We start from the raw sequence: 19,668 nt of genomic DNA, 5'->3' as shown, positions 1-19,668 counted from the left end.
TGTCTGAGGACAGCTACAGTATGCTCATATAAATAAATAAATCTTTAAAAAAAGGAAAGTAAAAAAAATATTAAAGAAAAAAAGGGGTTCCTCCAGTGACAGGATTCCTCTAAGAAGGCCACACCTCCTAATCCTTCTAATCCTCTCAAAGAGTTCCACTCCCTGGAAAGAGCCATTCTCATTCTCATTGCCACAAAGTTGAAATTGGGTCAAGGATGAGCTTGAACTCCTGATTCTCCTGTAGGCCATATAAGCCTAGGGCGGCAGGCCTAATGAAGAGAGAATTACTGTTGCTGATAAGAGTTCCCAACTTCCCAACTGAAACTGCTCCAGGCATGTTCAAATTTAAACCAGAGAGAACAAAGGGAAATTACTACAATTAAAAATATAGAAAGAAAAATTTATTGTATAAGCTATGTCAAAACTGAATGTCACCCTATAGGGAACCCCGGTACCAAGAAAGGGAAATACCTAATACACACAGGGGACCATTAGCGCTACAAAAACAACCCCAAATCAAAGTAATTAACATGGTGGTTTGAATAAAACTCGGCATCCATAGGCTCATATGTTGAACATTTGTTTTCAGTTGGTGCACTATTTAGGAAGGTAGGATGCATGTATGGCCTTGTTGGAGGAGATGTATCACACCAGACCCAGTCCCCCCCACCCTACACCCTCACCCTCTCTACCCCACCCTCCAGATCAGGATGTAAGCTCTCAGCTACTACTCAATCCATGCCATGTTTCCCTCCATGATGTTCACAGACAAACTCTCTGAAGCTATAAGCAAGTTTCCAGTTAAATGCTTTATCTTATACTCAGTCTTGAGCATGGTGTCTCCTCACAGCCAGTCAACAGTTAGGAAAAACAACTAACACATTTCAAAGAAACAAGCAAACAAACAAACGAACAACAAAGATCAAAAGCAGCATAAATGAGCAAACCATGCTAGCTGTATTGACATTCCCAGACAATTAGAATATCTGACGCGTGTAATCCTCACTATTGCTCTTTTCCAACTTCTACACAATTGCTTTTATTTATCCTACATCTCTTGTTTATTTTTAACATTAGCCCACAATGCACTCTGTGCTATGGCATGTTCATACCTAATTTGTTTCTATTCATTCCTCCAGGCCATGTACCCTTCCACCCCTGGTGGTTGCCTTTCTGCTTTGATGTCATAAATATCCTCTTACCCTTCCCTCTTCCACACAACCTCCATGTCCTGTCTCATGGTTCTTTTTTACTTCTTTACACCTATGGTCAAATCTTAATGGTCAAAAGGATTCCGTCAAGCAGAGGATGTAGGTTAGTTACTAGAGTGCTTGTTTGATCCCTGGAAATATATAAATGGAGTGTGGTGATGGTACAGGCCTGTCATCTTAATCTCAGTTCTCAGAAGGCAGAGGTGGGAGGTTCAGAAGTTCAAGGTCGTCTTTGGCTACACAGAGAGTTTGACATCCGACCTTATCTCGGAAGGAAAAAAAAGTCAAGAACCTTTCTTATTCTTCTCTTTTACATAAAATATGAACATTCAGTCAGTTTCAGCATAGTAACAGATTTCTCAGACTGTTTAGAACTTAGTAAACACTTCTTTAGTACATGTCTTAGTTAAGTGATTGTTTCATAGAATGCTGGTCTTCCTCAAAAGATACTTTCTAAAAACTATATTCTAAATTGAAATAACCTGGGCATAGCTGCTTTCACATGTGATCAGAAGGCTGATCTTTGTGATGTTGAACAATTCTAAACCAACAGATATATAGTGAATCATTATTCAAAACAGCTATAAAGTAGCTACATATGTTCACTTCTGAGTAAACAGAAAAAGGTGAGCATTAGACATATTAATATTTATAATCATATGATAGTCATGAAATGTCCGTGGAGAGCTAGCATCCACAAGCAGAAGATATAAAGTGTCTACATAAATTACTTCATCAATGCTGCAATCGATCCTTATTTTAGATATTTGATTAATAAATTTTAGAAACATTTCTTCCCACTTTGCTTATAAAAACAGGTCCTAATTCCTAGGCGTTTGTTTGCCTTTTTCTAGACCCCACCCAGTCTTCCAAACTCAACAAATTTCTGGTGTTGATTGCTCTTTGCTCATAGTAAAATTATTGACTTTGTGCTTTGTTCAGATGTTACTCATTTTCAGCTGTGCAGAATTTAATAAGCATAGACGTAAGTATCTATCTGGGAAGCACAAAGCAGACTTCAAAGATCCTGTAATCTGATATTATTACGGTTGTTCTGTCTGAGGTCCCAAATTGGTGTTTTCATTATTTCCTATCCCCTCCATGTGACAGATTTGGTTTTTGGCGCTCTTGACAGCTAAATTAATCTCTCTCCAACTATTAGATTGGCTCTTTGTTATATCCTGTTTTAAGTCACTATGCTGAACAGGGTCTCTAAATTACTTAGCTTGCTTTCCTACGGGTTCGCTTCCTCATCCCCACTGTCTCAGAGGCTCTCCTTTTTCTTCCTTACATTTTTTTTTTTTTTTTTTAAACTCTTTTACTTATGAGGGGGTATTTAAATTCCAACCCGGAACTTGGGATCGCGCGCCTTGGATGACGGGAGTCGTAGTTTCTGTGACTTCTGGGTAACCGCCTTTCAGGCCCACTCCTGCCCTTAGCGAAACCCCACAAATCCCAGAATGCACTCTGACGGGCCCGCCCCCTGTGCGCAGGCGCCCTGTGGCCGCAGGATTTGAATCGGCGGCGTTGTTATTGACGCCATATTGGGGCCGGCGGCGGGTGGCAGAGTTGGTCCGTGAAGAGAGGGTCGAGTGCATTGCCTAGCTCTGTGCGGCGGAGCTACCACTCCGCTCCCGCAAGTTGCCGCCGCTCACGAGCTTCTGTCTACACCGGCGTGTTGGAGGTCGCGTTTCGGTCGTGCCACTGACCGGGTCCACTACCGAAGGGAGCCGGTCTCCGCGCAAGAGCCTCAGCGCGCTCAGCCCGAGCGCACGGCGGGGGCGGCCCGGCCTCTCGGGAGCGGCCCCGAGCGGGCGGCGCGACCCTCGCGCCTCGCCCGCCTGCCCTGTCGCGGCTCCTCTGTCCCGGGCCCCACACCTACCGGGCACCTCGGAGGGCCCGTTTGCCCCGGTCCTTCCCGGCCCCGCCCGAGCCGGGCCTCGGCTGCCCGCCGCCATGGCGTGCGGAGCCACTCTGAAAAGGACTCTGGATTTCGACCCACTGCTTAGCCCGGCATCTCCGAAGCGGAGGCGGTGCGCGCCTTTGTCGGCACCGGCTTCGGCTGCCGCCTCCCCTGCCGCCGCTACCGCCGCCGCCGCTGCCTCTGCCGCGGCCGCTTCGCCGCAGAAGTATCTCCGGATGGAGCCTTCCCCCTTCGGCGACGTCTCCTCCCGTCTCACCACAGGTGGGCCTGGGCCCCGGGGCTGCCTGGGTGGGCTGTGGCTGGGCGCTTGGGTGCGGACACAAAGGGAGGGCCTGAACCAAGGTGGGGGTGGTGTCGGCAGGTTGGGTGGGTACGGGTCGGGTTGGTCGGCATTGTGGGGTACTTCATTGTGAGGCAGATCATTTGGGGTAGGATCACTGGAATCGTTTCCTGATGTAGGGACTCAGCGGAAATGATCAGAGAGGGTGATATTATTCATAAGTCGGGCGAGAGAAGGGTCACATTTCACCCGAATCTCCCGGTCTCTTGGGCTGAATCGATTGGTTGCAGCTATTAACTCAGTGACTGAGTGGTTTGAGGCGAGAAGGCAGCCCCTCCTCCATTTTAGACTTGGCTGGTTTTAGTATAGAAGGGGTGGGGTTTGGAGGGGGATGGATGTCACTGGGGCGAGTTGTAGGCCTGTCATTAATCACCCACAAGAACGCCACTTTGGCTGAGTCAAGACCTGTTTCCCTAGCAGGGTCAACAACAAAGCAAATGTTCTTCCCGAGTACTGTAAAGTGATCTCACTATGCGTCTAGTCCTTAAGAAATCTTGAACTTTTAATGAAAAGGAAGGTGTACTTCGAATTGATACTGACTAGTTAATTTGTAAATGCTTTAGTTATCCCAACGAAGTATGTTGGGAGAAAACAGCCTAGCCTCGAGAGTAACGAATAAATCAAGATTCCAGTGGACTTCAGACTTGAACCATTTTCTGAAAGTGTCTGCCGAGTTGTACCTTTGATTGCTTTTGTACACTAAATGTGTACCTAGGGATTATTTTCCCCTCTGCATTTGGAAATCTTTGTGTGCCACCGGCACAGTTTTTGGGTAGGCTTTAATGGACTTGAAGTGTCTGTTTCCTTTGTGTGTGGCATGCAGTGTATGTGTGCCTGTGTGTGCAAGCCCTTAGTAATATCCTTAAAGCCTTTGATCAGCTTTATGTTTTTTCTCAGTAACTCATTTTAAAAAGATGGGAACTATAGAGTTCTGTATTTGGTAACATTCATATGAAATTGTACCATGTGGTTTTTTTCCTTAATGTCACATTTAAATATTCATACCCAAATCCATGGTGAATCTCAGTTACCTACTCTTGCTATTAAATTTTTGATCTAATGTAGCCTAATGCTGTTTTAAAAGTTGCAGTCAGTTTTCATAGGAATTTCAAGAAGTTTATTTAACGATCATACGTAAACTACTCCTCCCCCTAACATATATATACATACATACATACATACATACATACATACATACGTGTGTGTGTGTGTGTGTGTGTGTGTGTGTGTGTGTGTGTGTGTGTAAAAAGGTACTGTTAGAGGAAGGCTTAGAGATCTGTGGGTCAGGACTTCTAGGGAAGGACTATCAGATATTTACATTACTATTTATAACAGTAACACAATTATGGTTTTGGGTCACCACAACATGAAGTACTGTGTTAAAGGGTGGGCTCATCAGGAGGGTTGAGAACCCACTCCTTTAGACATTACTGAAAAACAAGGGAACAAAGTGAAGAATGAATTCCTTGGGGCAGACATTTTTGTCTTTAATGAAATGCTCTTTGAACATTGAAATGGTGTCCGATCTACTAATGAGGCCATTTCAAAATAGCTGTAACTAGCAATAAATTTCAGTGGAGTTAGTGTTAGGTTTGAGAGTTACAATATATCCCTATGCAATTAAAATCTTGAACACAAAAACAGCAGGGAGCTATGACACCTTCCTTTACTTAAAGGGAACTTGTTCAGAAACTGTAATGATCATCTTCCAATCTGTTGTGTCAGTGCTGTATCTGTAGAGTGGTTAATATTCTTCACTTCTTTCAGATCTCAATTAGTAAAATAATTAGGATTGTTGTTAGTCTTTTAGCCAGCTGACACAGTTTGATCACATCTTGGAACCTAAAATCACATGCTAATTGATATTTTTAGAATTTGCTAAATATTAAATTGGCATTTCAGTTAATTTGAATATTAATGTAGAAGATTAGCTTCTTGAAAAATGAGGGAAAGTTGCTAAAGTTTGAATTTGCTAAAATGTACACATATTTACTACGCCATTTTTAGTGACGTAGTAAATGTGTGGTTGAACCTTTTTAGGCTAAACCTGAAGACCTGGAAGTTTAAGCAGAGTATGTCCTTCTTGGTGTTCTGTTTCATGTACTTCCGGTTCTCCCCTGCTGGTGTCCTTGAAGTCTTCAGTGGCACGCTAGTAGTTTCAAGAACTTGGGCTCTGTTCTAAATGCTGTTATTTTAGACATTCCAGGAAGGTGATTCCAAATGTTGATATGGCTGCTCTTATTTAAGTCAATATTTTTCAAACTTGCAACTTAATACTAGAGAAGAGGGCTAGTTGAAGGAAGTCTAGCTTGCTTTCTTACCCTGGAGACTTGAAACTCTTATTATGTTTATTAACGGTGGCTTCTGTTCTTGCCCCTTTTCATATACCATATCTCAAACATGATTTTTGGTGTTCCCGAGTTACTAATTCAGAACTGTACTTTAAGATAGGTTTGACAAACTATGATCATGTATTTGTACAGTCTGGGAGGTAAGAATTTTTTTAAACAACATTTTTACATGGCTAAAAAGAATAAAAATTATTTCATCATGTTGAAAATTCAAAAAATTCAAATGTCAGTGCCATGACAAACAATCATTTGGATACAGTTGTGCCTGTCCTTTAAAGTTTAAGGTCTACTGCAGTTTATCTTGGTAGTTTGTGGAGAGAGTATGTTCCCAGAAATCGTATTTATTGTCTGCCCACCCCCCAACAAAAAGATGTGTGTACTCTGGTTTGGTTTAGGATTATAATTCATTGATGCTTAAAATACTTTTTAGTGTATCAAAGGATGGTGGATATTGGGAGAGAGAACCATTTAAATGGGGTTGGGTAAATGTGTGTCAAGGTTGCGGGGGAGGGGCAGAGGTCTTATCACAGATCCCTGGCTAGCCTGGAACTCTTGGGTGCTTGGCCTACTATTGCATTTCAAGTGCTGGGATTAAAGGGTGTGTGCCACCCTGCCCTGCCTTAAGTAAGATTTTAAGGATGTGTTTTTTCTAAGTACCTAACTCTTCCCAGGTTCACCTCACCCACCTTTTCCTACTTCTCAGTTTCATATTCTCTCCCTTTCCCTTTCCCACTCTCCCTCTCCTCTCCCCCCTTCTCCCTCTCTCCTCCCCCTCCCTTTCCTCCCTCCCTCCTAAAATAACTTTTAAGTCCCAATTTGTGTTGCCTATATATACTCATAGATTTGGGGTCATCCATTAGAGCTTGGCTGACCTACTAAGAGCTTTAAGTAAATTGACTTCCTCCCTTAGATGCCACCAACTCTTAATAGGTCTTGTGTATAAATGTGGACCGGCGGCCACTATTGCTGTTAATTCATGAGTGCTTCAGCATGTCATGTCTAGAAAACGCTGGCCCTGACACCTGGCTCTTACACTTCTGCCTCAAACCATCTGCTAAATTGTGTGCCTGTACTTATTTAGAGGGTGGTCCGACACTATGTCTGTATAACAAACAGTAGTAGCTAGCTCATCCCTGGAGCTCATGAGTGATTCAGCCATGTGTCGTTTGTTGGCTAGATTTACAGTGTCAAGCATGTATTTCTGCCTTGGAGCAGGCAGAAATCATAAACCCAACCAGAAAGCAGGACATTTATCCCTGTGACATTTGTACCACTATTGCACTCATGGGCCTGTCATGGCAAACTGATCATTTTTGTAGCTCAAAAGAGGTCATAATTGGATAAGGCTTGTTGGATAACTTTTCATTCATAGTAGCCTGCAAGACACCTGGGACTAGCTAGCTAAAAGAGGGAGTTTCTTGTCAGTACCAGCTTGTTCCATGTCCTGTGACCAGATTATGTGGTGTCCTCAGAGGGCAACCTAAAACATTAACAATAATCTATATCATTTTGGAGGTCTCTAGGACATCCCTGACCAACAGCTTAAGGGGCTGTTTCCCAATACTGGTACTGGGCTTTTTATTTGGCAACCTAAGTTACTTTTTAGTTGTCTGTTTTGTCTGTCTGTCAGTCAATCAATCAATCAATCAATCAATGTCTATTATTACGTAATCAAAAGATTGTCCTGGCATTTTCAAGAAAGAAGTTGTTTTGATATAATGTATCATTGTAATGAGGTTGTCAGGACTGTCAGTCCAATCTAACACATTGTTTTCATAATTATACTATGAATCAATGGTCTTGTGAATGACCTTCTGTAGGTGTTGACTTATTTGTGAGTTGGCTAGTTAACATTAATGTGTACTTTGTAGCTTGCTTGGTACCATTGCTGGAGAGTTTGTTTTAGGAACTGAGTTGGATGAAGAGTTAAATTCCTTTGTAAGAACTCATTGTATTTGTTGGAAACTTTCCATTAAAAAAATGGAAACTACAGCTTGTGAATGGAGAATAGATTGTTCACTAGACATTGATACATGCCTCCAAATGGAGACACCAGCTGGTTTAAAGGAAATACAAATGGTTCTAGGCAAACAAATGATAATGTGTGTTGGAGAAGGCAGTATCTAACTTCAGATGTCATTTTATTGAGCCAGAAGTATCTTTTAATATTTGCGGTTATTTAGACAGCTGTTAAATTACTTCTAGTTTCTCAGTGGATTTGGCAAATAAATGCTTTTAGTAGAGGTCTCTGCTATGGATTGTAAACCTGATATTTAGAAATGTGTAGCTCCAGTTAAAATTGTGCACTTCAGAGTCCTGTTAGTTGGAATTGGCATGTTGGCTCAGTGGTACTAGAGTGCCTGTCTAGCACAAATCTCCCTAAATTTGATCCTAATACTTGTTTTAAAAAAGGCAAGGAAAAAGCCCTAGGTTTATGGCCATTAAAGAACGGCCCAGTGCGTTACTTAATTTAACATTTTAAGGTAGGGGAGAAAAAACCCTGAAGCCTGTACAGAAACACAAGCTAACCTTCTCTAGAGATGCTTCTATCAATCGGTTACCACAGAGAAGCTCTTCAGCTTGTAGATGGCTTGTTCTTTTGTTACTTGGGTATGTTTTTCCTATTGTTAAGATAGGCCAGGAAAAAAAAAAACGGGTAGTAATACTTTTGAAAGGTTGAAAATAACAGATTCAGGACTGACAAGATGGCTCAGCCAGTAAACATGCTTACTGCCAGGCCTGAGCCTTGAGTTTGATCACTGGGACCTATGTGGTAGGAAGAGAGAAAACAACTCCAAAAAGCTGTTCTGTGACTTTAACCTGTGCACTGTGGCAAGTGTATAACTGGATGTGTGAGCAAATGCACAAACAAACACAAGATAGATAATGATGAAGTATAAAAGAAAAATTCAGAGTCTAGTATTGACAGTAGTTTACTATTTGAAAAGAAACATTAAAAATACAACCCGATAGTAAAAGTAGAGTCTGGGCTCCTTGCAGAGTTGTTTGACACTAGATAATGGTATTGGGGATGGATATGTTCAAGTATCTGTAACTAAATTAGTTAATCAGAATGTTGGTGTCCTTGTAGTCCTTGTGTTTAACAGTGTCAATACTGTTGGCCTTAATACTGTCCAGTACTATTAACCTACAAAAGTTTATCTGCATATATGAAAATTTGGTACATTTTTATTTGATGTCTTTGATAAGACTATCAACCTTTAAAAGGTGGAAAACCCCTTTAGAAGGTGGAAAACCGGCCTATTTGAACATATCTGGCATCTGCAGATGACTGCTCTAGGAACTCAATTTATCCCAACTTTTTATACATACCTGAGAGATCCACTAAGAGTCTAAAATAGGTCCCTGAATTTTTAGGGCAGATGTGGTTTAAATGAGACTGATACCAACTTTGAAAATAGCTTCAGAGTTAATAAAGTTAATTGGTTAATGTCTTACCACAGAGCTTTAAAATGTTGGGTTTATTTGTTGGGTTATTCACTTGACATTTTCCAGGTTTCTTAGAAGTCCTGTAATTAGGAAAACAATGAAAATTGCAGTTCTGTATCTTTTTTTAGACTGTTGTGTGCCCCTGTAGTTATAAGCAAAGCATTAATTCAATTGAGTTACACTACTGCAGTGAAAATTTTAAGCAGTGTTTCTGGGTACTTACAAGTTTTTGTTTTTGTTTTTTTTTAATGTGTATGAGTGTTTATGAATGTGCATTACACACATATAGTGTCCGTGGAAGTTAAAGAAGGTATCACACCCCCTAGGACTGGAGTTAGAGATGTTTGTGAGCAGGTGCTGGGAATGGAACCTCAGTCTTCTGCAAGAGCAACAGTGTTCTTAACTGCAGAGCCATTTTTCCACCCCAGGATATTCTTACTATTCCCTCCTATTCCTCCCGGGTGATGAGTAAGGACTTCCAGCATTATAATATTTAGATAGTCTCATTTGGGGGACATTTTGCTATTGTCAGAGATTTGCTCACTTGAGAAATTATTTTGATATATGTGCACTGACTTTTAGCATTCATTTTTGTTAATACTTATATAACATCTCAAGAAAATAAAAATGAAAATAGATTAGGGATGAGTTTAGGAGAGCTGTTGTTCTCTTTTGTTATTAATTTGTTTATTTATTGAGACAGGGTCTCTATATAACTCTTACTGTATTTTCACTATATAGATCCAGTTGTGCTGGGGTTAAAGGCCACAGTTCCCAACCTTTTTTGTTTTTAAAATGAGATAGTGCTGGGTGTGGCAGTGGTGGCACACAGGAGGTTGAAGCAGGATGATCACCTGAGTTTGAGGACAGTTTGTGATGCATATTGAGATTCTGCTTCAAAAGTAGAGTACTGTGAGCAGCATAAACTATCAGAATGAAATGTAGTCCAATTCCTCAAGTATTCTTATCCCTGTCCCTAAGAGAATGCCTAGTGCTGAAGTGTTGTTACCTGGAATAACTTTTGTAAGTGGTGTACTTACTTGAAAGTATAGATCGATGATAGTTGCTATGACAGAACAGAGTAAATGGACAGAATACAGTGTTGGCTGTACCCACCTTCAGTGGTTTAATATGAAATAGTACATTACTGGCATTGTGATGTGCAGCATTGCTTACGTACTGTTTTAGATTGATACCTTGAAACAGCAGCAGAACATTCCCTTGAACATAGTGCCTATCCTAAGAGGAGGCAGGATTATATAGATATAGATAGTCTTCATACTGCTGGTGGTATCAGTCAGGTATCTGGATAGAAGTAATGTGCATGGTAGAATGTTGTGTGGAAAATTTGGGAGGAAGTCTCAACTCAAAACTGTTTAACTCCTGAACTGAAATATATCAGACCAATTTAGTGGTTTTCGACTTGTGCTGCCAGGATCTTATGTAAGTTAGATCACTGACTCATAACGTTGTTGATTATGTGCTGTCGGTATTAGAGCATTTGAGGGCAAGTATAGCTTAGGTGACTTAGTTGTATCCTAGCAGATGAAGAAAACAGAACAGGCAGTGATATTAGGAATTCTTGAATTGATGTATCAAGTGTTGGTAAGACTCGGGAGTAGCTGGTAATAATGTGAAATGGGAAAGAGCAGTCTGGAAAACTTTGGTAGTTTCTTTACAAAATAAAATCACTCACTTGCCATGGTAGTCTGATACCGCTGCTAAGTATTACCAAATAGGTGAAAACATCCCCAGGCTAGAGCTTTACTAGTTTCATTGGAAACAGTCTGAAAGGCCAATAACAGGAAATTATCACCAGTCAACACTAGGAAGAAATTGATGATGCATGAATTCCAAGCATATCTAGTACAGTGAAGAAGAAAACTCCTGTACTATACCGCTTGGGAATGATGACAAGGAAAATGTATTTGTCATAGCATGGGTGCAATTAAAAAATGTTTGCACTGTTTGTGCTTGTGAAGTCCACTTATACAGGAAGGTAAACAGAGTGATACCATGTGAGTATTGGCAAGACTGGAGAAAGAGGTGGGGGTGTGCGTATGATGTAAAGAGACATAAGAAAGTTTTAGAGAGTTGTGGTTTTATATTATATTTAAATTGATAGATTATAATTATAAAAAAAATTATACCTCAAATATTTTTGGTTTGCCTTCTGAGACTGGCCACTGTGTCTGGAACTCACTAGGTAGGCAGCCTCTTTCACACAGGTGCTGGGATTAAAGGTTTTGCACCACTATGTTGTGTCAGTTGGATTGGCGCTTAAAATAAGTAGTTTTACTGAATTCTAGTCTTGGCTTTGTTTCAAGCATTCTCTTTATGGTGTAGTTTAGTGGCCTTCCTTATTTTGGCAGTAAAGTTTAGAACTAGATGCAGTGGTTCTCAATCTGTGGGTGGTGACCCATTTTCTTGGGGGGGGGGTTACATACCAGATATCTTACATATCAGGTATTTATATTCCGAGTAATGACAGTAGCAGAATTATAGTCATGTCATAGTAACAAAATAATTTTATGGTAGCGGGTTATCAGAACATGGAGCACTGTATTAAAGGGTCACCAACATGAGAAAGGTTGAGAACCACTCGTAGAGGAAGACTAATTGGAGGAGCGATGCCTTTGTAGTGATCGTGTACAAGTCACAAAGAGGTGGGAGTTGTTAAAGTCAAGCTATGCCAAGCTAGTGTGGTACATTTTGAAGTTTTTAGCTGTCAGTAAACTTTACCATGTTTTGAATGACATTTGTCATTCATATTAGAGATCAAAATATCATTAGTTGAAAGCCTTTTAGTATATTGTTGTAAGAAGAGTTTTTTTTAAATGAATGCTTGTTGGTAACAGGATATTTCATAGTTTTATCAGATACCTCTGATGAATGCTATTCATATCAAAGCAAAACCTACATGACCACAATTTTATTTTATACTGACAACTGTTAATTAACTTAAGTGGAAAAAGACTGAAATTGACCAACTGTACTAAAAAAAAAGTTAGCATTTTGAAAAATGTTAAACAGTTAAAACCCACACAGCTGTCCTGAAGTTCATCATATGTAATTTTGTATTTGAACTATGCAATAACATATATTTTGTGTGTGTGTGTGTGTGTGTGTGTGTGTGTGTGTGTGTGTGTGTGTGTACATATGCACACAAACTTTTGACAGAATTGATATCTTAACTGAATTCATTTATCATTTGAGCTTCTTTTTCTTTTAGTTACAATGGAATGGTCAGCATCTAAAGTATTTAAAGGCAAGCAAAGGAGGGGTACAAAGATGTGGTAAAGAGCACCTGCTACTCTTACAGGGGTAGCAGGCAGGGCTCTACTGTCCTTAACACCAGTTCCAAGAGGTCAGATGCCCTCTTCTGTCCTCCACAAGCACTGCATGCATATGATGCAGTTACATACATGTAGGCAAGACTCATACACATTTAAAAATAAAAACTTATAATAACGATCCTTTCTTTACAATTCTGATTAGAGAAAGGAAAGAGACTACTGAAGATTAAAAATGAAAGGTACCAGTTATTAAATATTGAACAGGATTGTTACTGTGGGATTTGAGTCAAATATGGAAATTCACTCTTCCCTTTGTGCATTTTTTATTGCATGTTTCCACTTTTGCTTTCAATTGGGATTAATAAACTTCTTGGAATTTAGTTTCACGTTGAGCTAAGGAGTTAATGAGAAAATATGGAGGTGGGTGACAAGGGGAGGGGATCCTCAGGAAGGCATTTCTTCCTGCAGATGAAATGGTACCTATTTTTAGTTAGAAAACGTGGTAAAGTGAATTCTATTGGCTCAAAAATGATGTGCTGCGAGTGACTTAGTCTCAGGGCTATGTAAAGACTGCACTGTAGTGCAGTGGGTCTTATGGCTGCCGCATTGCCCTTCCCTGTGTCGTCTTATTTCACATGGGCTTCTCTCCTCGAGATTCAGAACGCTTTGTTGAAGCTAGAATCGTTTCGGGTTTCATTGTGCTTCATATTGATGACAGTTTGATGCATGACTTTGTCATTTTAGAACTATGCTTGAATGTGCATAATCATCCCTTCTCATTACTGGAAATCCTGGTTAACTTAAGTAGTTCTACATCTAATAGATATACATGAGCTCTGAGTCAAATGATTGAACCTGACCTCTGTTTTTGAGTAAAAAGCTTAAATTTAGTTTTTATAAATAGGATTTGACTTTGTTGAATTCCAGATGGCATGTATATGATTTTTTCTTTTTTTAAGATTTATTTCATTTTATGTGTACATGTGTATCTGGGAGTACATGTTGCGTGCATGCTGTGTCTGGAGAGGCCAGACGAGGGTTGGATATGCTGCTTCTGAAAAGTGCCCCTGCTTGTGCTCAACAAGCAGGTTCATAGGGGGAAACAGTTCTTTGTTATTTGAAAGAAATATTTTGGATAGTTTTTTTTTCTTTAGTATGAAAAATTTGATTTTGACAAATTTTTACTTTTTCCCTTCTAGAACAAATTCTGTACAACATAAAACAGGAATATAAACGTATGCAGAAGAGGAGACATTTAGAAGCTAGTTTTCAGCAGACAGACCCAGGTTGTAGTTCCGATTCACAGCCACATGCATTTCTCATCAGTGGACCAGCATCACCAGGTAATAAACCTTAAGAAGTACAACCTGAGAAATGATGGGGAAAATATAATGCAAAATATCCACAATGACTTAAAGCACCTGTTTTTTTCCAAGATTACTAAGTAACGTATATTTTAAAAGTGTTTACCTATATTCCCACCAACCAGACAGTATTTTGATGAGAGATGGACCTAAGAAGTTTCATTAATTTGGGTTAATCAGTGCAGATAGATAAAGGCACCACAGAAAAGATGAGAGCTCAGCTGTAGCATGCGAGTGTGCTTTCATTGATGGAATACTGGACAGCAGGGATGCAGTGAATAGCTACCATGATCCTGGGTTATCACACATGGTCTTTAAGCCAAGAATGTTTTTAGATCAAAGAACCTTAAATAGAGGATGAATGTCTAAGGAAGTCTTTTTCTATGAAGTATGTCACTACTTGATAATATCAGTGGCTCTTATATTAATAATCTTTCAGAATTCGAAACCATAAAATACAGGTGAATTTTTTTCCCCACTGCAGACTATCCTAGCTGTTATCATTAACGAAAAACAAATTATTTGAGGAAAAAAAAGTATACAACTCAAAGAAATAAACATCACCAGAGCTCTTTCCTTTAGAGGTCACAGAAATGTTTCTGAAATTTGGTTCATGAGTCAACTTGTTAGTATCCTAAAGTTTTTAATACAGATCCATGCTTACTTACTGTCTTAATAATTACCATTAGGAAAATGTTCTCAAACTTTTTACAGAAACACAGAAGGAATATTCTTGCTAATTTGAAATTGACAAATACTGGTATTGGGGCTGTTTTTGGAACTTTGGTTTTCTTGCAGTTTTGAGTGTTTGAACTTAGGTGATTTAAATTATTAGCAAAAGTGGGGATTATGGTCACTATTCAAAATTTAGAATCAATTATGTCCTTTTGGTAAGGGATAAGTATCTATATTACAGAATTCTCCCTACAGCAAATCTTTTTACAGGTATAATTCTCTATTTTTCTTTTTTAGATATAATTCTCTTTCAAAGGAAAAGGGGTTTGGAAAATGAAGATTATTGAATTGGTAGAATAATCATGTGATTTACTGAATAGCCTTAAAATATAAGCAATAAGTATTAACAAAAAAAGTGTCTCTATAGTATAATCATGTTACTCTAATAAAACTAAAGCTTTAGACCAGAGGTAGACGTGTCGCACATTTTTAAAATCAGCCACTAAATGTTTTGAACAGGCATGTGCTGGACTGTAGACTGGAAGTTTTATGATCATTGCAAGATTTTCCTCCACTCATCTTTTCCTCTAGACAACATCCCTTTTTCCAGAGTCATAGTCTGATCGAATTATCATAGATAACAGATTTTAAGTGACATGGGGAAGTTCTCTCAGTGAGACCTTCATTCAGGAGGTATTCTGCTGTGGTACTAAATCAGGTGATCTTTTATTCATGTTGTACATAGGGACTTCATCTGCAACATCCTCACCATTAAAAAAAGAACAGCCCTTATTTACTCTAAGGCAGGTTGGGATGATCTGTGAACGTTTGTTGAAAGAACGGGAAGAGAAGGTTCGAGAAGAATATGAAGAAATACTGAACACAAAACTTGCAGGTAACAACTGAGTTTATTTTTGAAGATCCCAGTGTTTGTTCTGTTGCTGTGAAGAGACACCATGACGAAGGCAACTAACTCACTCTTAGGAAAGAAAGCGTTTAATTAGAAGCTTGCTTCCAGTGTTAGAGGGGTTACAGCATGGCAGCATACAGATAGGTACTAACACGATAGATACCTGAGAGCTACATTCTAATTTCACATCCCATCCTACCCCAGTGATGCACTTCTGCCAATGAGACCACACCTCATAATCTAATTCTCTCAGAATTCCACTCCCTGGTGACTCGAATTCAAATGTGTGAAACTCTGGGGTCCATTCTTACTCAGATCACCACACCTAGAAACTCACTAAGAATTATTTCCTACAGGTGTTTTTACATTGACATATCTTTCTATACATTGGTGGTCTTGTCTGTGGACCAGAGAATTTCAGTAAAAAAGGAGAATTAACATTCTTAAAGCCCATATCTCACCTTCATGGTCCCAGGTATGAGCTAGCCACATAGATCAGCTACGGTATTAAATTTTTATTTTGCATCATGTAGAAAACACTTATTTGAACTGTTTACAATTACTATTCAGATTGTGAAAAGGATTATGGTGTCAAGAGTGTCTTGTCTTCATGTTCCTTTATATTTTCCGATACATTAGAGAGGATATTTAATATGTACATGCAAGTCATGTAATTTACACATACCTTTACTTATAGAACAATACGATGCATTTGTGAAGTTTACGCATGATCAGATAATGCGGCGATATGGAGAACAGCCTGCTAGTTGTAAGTATTTGACCTTTGAACTATAAACAGAAAAGACCATGTTTTCATATTTAAGAAGAGAGCTGATAAAAAGTGTGGAGAAAAAGTTAGTTTAAAGCAAAAGTAAAGTGTTGCAAGCTAACTATTCAGGAATGGTATTAGGAAGGAATGATCTTGTTTGTTGTAATTTTGCCCTATCCGCTATACTAATACTCCTTTTCTCCTCCAGATGTTTCATGAATCACGCTTTTTGCATTTGTGGGCTGCCTTGTTCCTTGTTGAGTTGTTGCAGGAGGTCCCAACTATGACATGCAACAATGCCAGTACCCATCTGTGAACACAGGTTATTTCAAGCTTTCGTCAGTGGCAACCACTCTTAGGCAGCAGCAATTGGTTTTGGAAATTTCCGTGATGTCATTACCACCCGGATGTGGACCTTTGCTACTTGTATTAATACCAGTGGCCTCGTTTTGCTGTATCATTACAATTTGGCTTCTTTATATTAATGTTTGAAAGGGATTAAAGCTGGCATTCTAGAACATGCCCTTCACTGGTTATGTAAATAAAACTGTAGAATGACACGTCAGATGAAGTTAGTGTGATTTTAATTGTGCACTACAACCAAGCTGTAACCAGTTATTAATAACTTAGAATGTAATCCCAGGACATTTAAGCAGTTAGTCTACAGTACTTCAGTGAGATGGAGGAGGAGGAGGAGGAGGAGGGCATTTCTGTATTTCAGGACTTTTCTTGGGGTTTCAGAATGGGTTTATATGATTTCCTTTATTATTTTTTGGTAGTTTTATTTATTCTATCAGTCTTTTTAACAAATGTTTATTGCTGCACCCCCTCCCCCAGTGTATTATTGTTTTACTGCCCTTGTAGCACTGGAGTTTAGTTGGAAAAATAAAACATTTACTTCTATTCTGCCTGTTTTCAAATTGTACACATGGGTAGTATTGGAATAAAGTAGTGTTTTTAAACGTAAGGATTTTCTAGAAATCAATGAAGTTAATTTCTGGTAGTATTTGCCTTTTAAATGCTGTTGTCAGAAATTAAGTTCTGATTCAGAACTGCTTCTGTAACTTGCTGTATAACAGCATGTTATAACAAGTTCTAAAACAGCTGTACAACTTCACCTTTGAATCCAGTTTTGATGGTTTGAATGATGTGATATATGAAAGCACGGTTGTTCTAGTTGATGTGATAAAGTAACTGCAAAAAGCAGTTTAGGGTATTAAGTGTTTATTTTAACTCAAAATTCCACATTGCAATCTATCACTGTGGGGAAATCAACAGGAACTTGAAGCCACAAGTAAGAGCAGAGAGAGTAGCAATAAATGCATACTACTGAGTTTAGTGGATGGCTCCACTCATTTTCTGGTTGGCTGTCTTCCTAATTGGTTAAGGCAGTTCAGTCACCCACAGACACACCCACAGGCTAACCTGATCTAGATGAGCCTTGTTGGAATTTAGGAAGTCATAGGTACTGCTGAGATGACAGAACTAACATAAGGGCTGGAGAGAGGCTCAGTAGTTAAGAGCTCTGCTTTTTCAGAAGACCCTGGTTTGGTTCCCAGAACCTACAACAGCTCACCAACTAATGCTTTTTCTGAGCTCTGCGGTCTCCAGGATACACATAGTACACACATATATACTTGGGCAAGCACACATACATAAAACATTAAATAATATTTTCTTTTTTCTTTTTTTTTGGAGTTGGGGACTGAACCCAGTAAATAATATTTTCAAAACACTACCATCACAGTGAATGAATGAATTAAATGTAACGCACTTTCCACACATGGTTTCCCAACAAGGCCTTTTTTACAAAGTAGTGAGAAAGCTGAAAGTGCTAATCACACACTTGTAACCTTGATGTCAAGATTAGGAGTTAAAGGCCATCCCCTCATTACTGCTCCATGAATCCTTTTGAGTCTTTTAAAAAAGAGATTTTACTTGTATGTGTTTATGTGTCTGAGGCCATAAGACAGCCAGTTGTTGAGCTGCCCATGCTGGGCTGGGAACCAAAGGTCCCATAAGTCCTCTGAGGCAAGAGCAGCAAACATTCTTTTTTTTTTTTTTTTTTAAAGATTTATTTATTTTAGTTATATGAGTACACCATTGCTATCTTCAGACACACCAGAAGAGGGCATCACATCTCTCTACAGATGGCTGTAAGTCACCTGCTGAGAATTGAACTCAGGACCTCTGGAAGAGCAGCCAGTGCTCATAACCACTGAGCCATCTCTCCAGCCCAGCAGCAAACATTCTTAACTGCTGAGTTCGTTCTCTCTCTCTCTCTCTCTCTGGCCCCCTTTGAATTTTAATAGCATATTTCTAGAAATTAGACTAATCTTAAAATACACTATTTCATTTTTAACTTAATAACCTCATTTAAAAATAAGCCCCCTGAGTGTTAAGTGTTATGGCTTTCACAAGATCCCAGGCAGTTGGAAAGTCCGTTAGTGCACAAGAAACACAAGTTATACAACAGGGCAGCTGGCTGTAAAGGGAACAAATCTTGCATTTAGATTTTTAGTCTCAGTACTGTTGGCACTTTGGGATGTGTTTCTCCTCCTCCTTTTGACTGTGTCAACCAAAATCTCCCCATTATCTTTCAGATTTAGCCCTCAACTTGTTAGGAAAACATTCGCAGAAGTTAAAAGAATAGTGTCATTACCTACTTGAATTTTTCAAGTATAAACTGGTAAACTGTGTTTGGAAGTTGTGTATGCTTCTCTAAGCTCAGTGCTGTCCCTCTGAAGTAGATGCTGTCTGTACTTACATCTCTTAAGTTTTCCAAGTGCTTTTAGTACTCCCAACTCCTCTTCTCTCCCCCATAAGGAATCAAGATCGCAACTTTCTGGAAAGACTAAGCTCTAGTGTATGCCCACATGGGTGTGCAAGTGCCCAGAGGCCAAAGAGAGGGTGGTAGATCCCTTGGATGTAGAATTCAGGTAGCTTCGAACGGCCTGATGTGTTGGTACAAACAAAATTCTGGAATTTATAAATTCCGTATATAAAGTAATAGCATATGGCTTTTTTCCCAGTTGTTGCTCAATTCGGATACTTAGGTTGAATAATATATGAGCTTCAAAGTCTTCACTTGTCTTCTAAGATACTTGTCTGATTTCTTTCACTTTTAATGATCTCTTGAACTTTTAACTATCAATAAGCATAAACCTCAAAGCTGGAGTTTGATCTCCTTGCCTCTTTTCATGCTGACTTTGGTGATTTTTTTCTCTAATAACAAGATTTTGTTCACCTTACTGTGTAGCATTTCACTGGAATGTCTCTAACAGGTATCTCCTGATTTTTATAGTCAAAGCCAAACTCAGTTTTGCTGCTGTTTTTTTCAACCAATTAACCTTCTACGACTACAATGGAATACTCAGG

General features: G+C 39.3%; 1 protein-coding gene across 1 annotated transcript; it reads left to right on the top strand.

Annotated features, from left to right (window-relative positions):
* The first annotated feature begins 2,731 nt into the window (after window positions 1–2,731).
* On the top strand, window positions 2,732–17,257 carry Akirin2 (akirin 2). Its single transcript, XM_032904627.1, has 5 exons — window positions 2,732–3,396; window positions 13,772–13,915; window positions 15,357–15,506; window positions 16,219–16,290; window positions 16,499–17,257. Exons 1-5 carry the CDS (start codon window positions 3,168–3,170, stop codon window positions 16,507–16,509), a joined length of 606 nt encoding a protein of 201 aa, XP_032760518.1. The 5' UTR covers window positions 2,732–3,167; the 3' UTR covers window positions 16,510–17,257.
* The last annotated feature ends 2,411 nt before the right edge of the window (window positions 17,258–19,668 follow it).

This window comes from Rattus rattus, chromosome 1 (genome assembly GCF_011064425.1).
Source record: "Rattus rattus isolate New Zealand chromosome 1, Rrattus_CSIRO_v1, whole genome shotgun sequence".
Lineage (NCBI taxonomy): Eukaryota > Metazoa > Chordata > Mammalia > Rodentia > Muridae > Rattus > Rattus rattus.
The sequence above is the reverse complement of the archived record's forward strand: the minus strand, read 5'-3'. Positions and strand labels throughout refer to the sequence as shown.

What these genes read in the sequence shown, in the direction of transcription:
- Akirin2 (XM_032904627.1), top strand. Translation starts at nt 3,168, where the DNA reads ATGGCGTGCGGAGCCACTCTGAAAAGGACTCTGGATTTCGACCCACTG. An exon ending in CTCCTCCCGTCTCACCACAG is followed by an intron (nt 3,397 to 13,771) that starts GTGGGCCTGGGC and finishes TTTCCCTTCTAG; the next exon opens with AACAAATTCTGTACAACATA. An exon ending in CAGTGGACCAGCATCACCAG is followed by an intron (nt 13,916 to 15,356) that starts GTAATAAACCTT and finishes TGTTGTACATAG; the next exon opens with GGACTTCATCTGCAACATCC.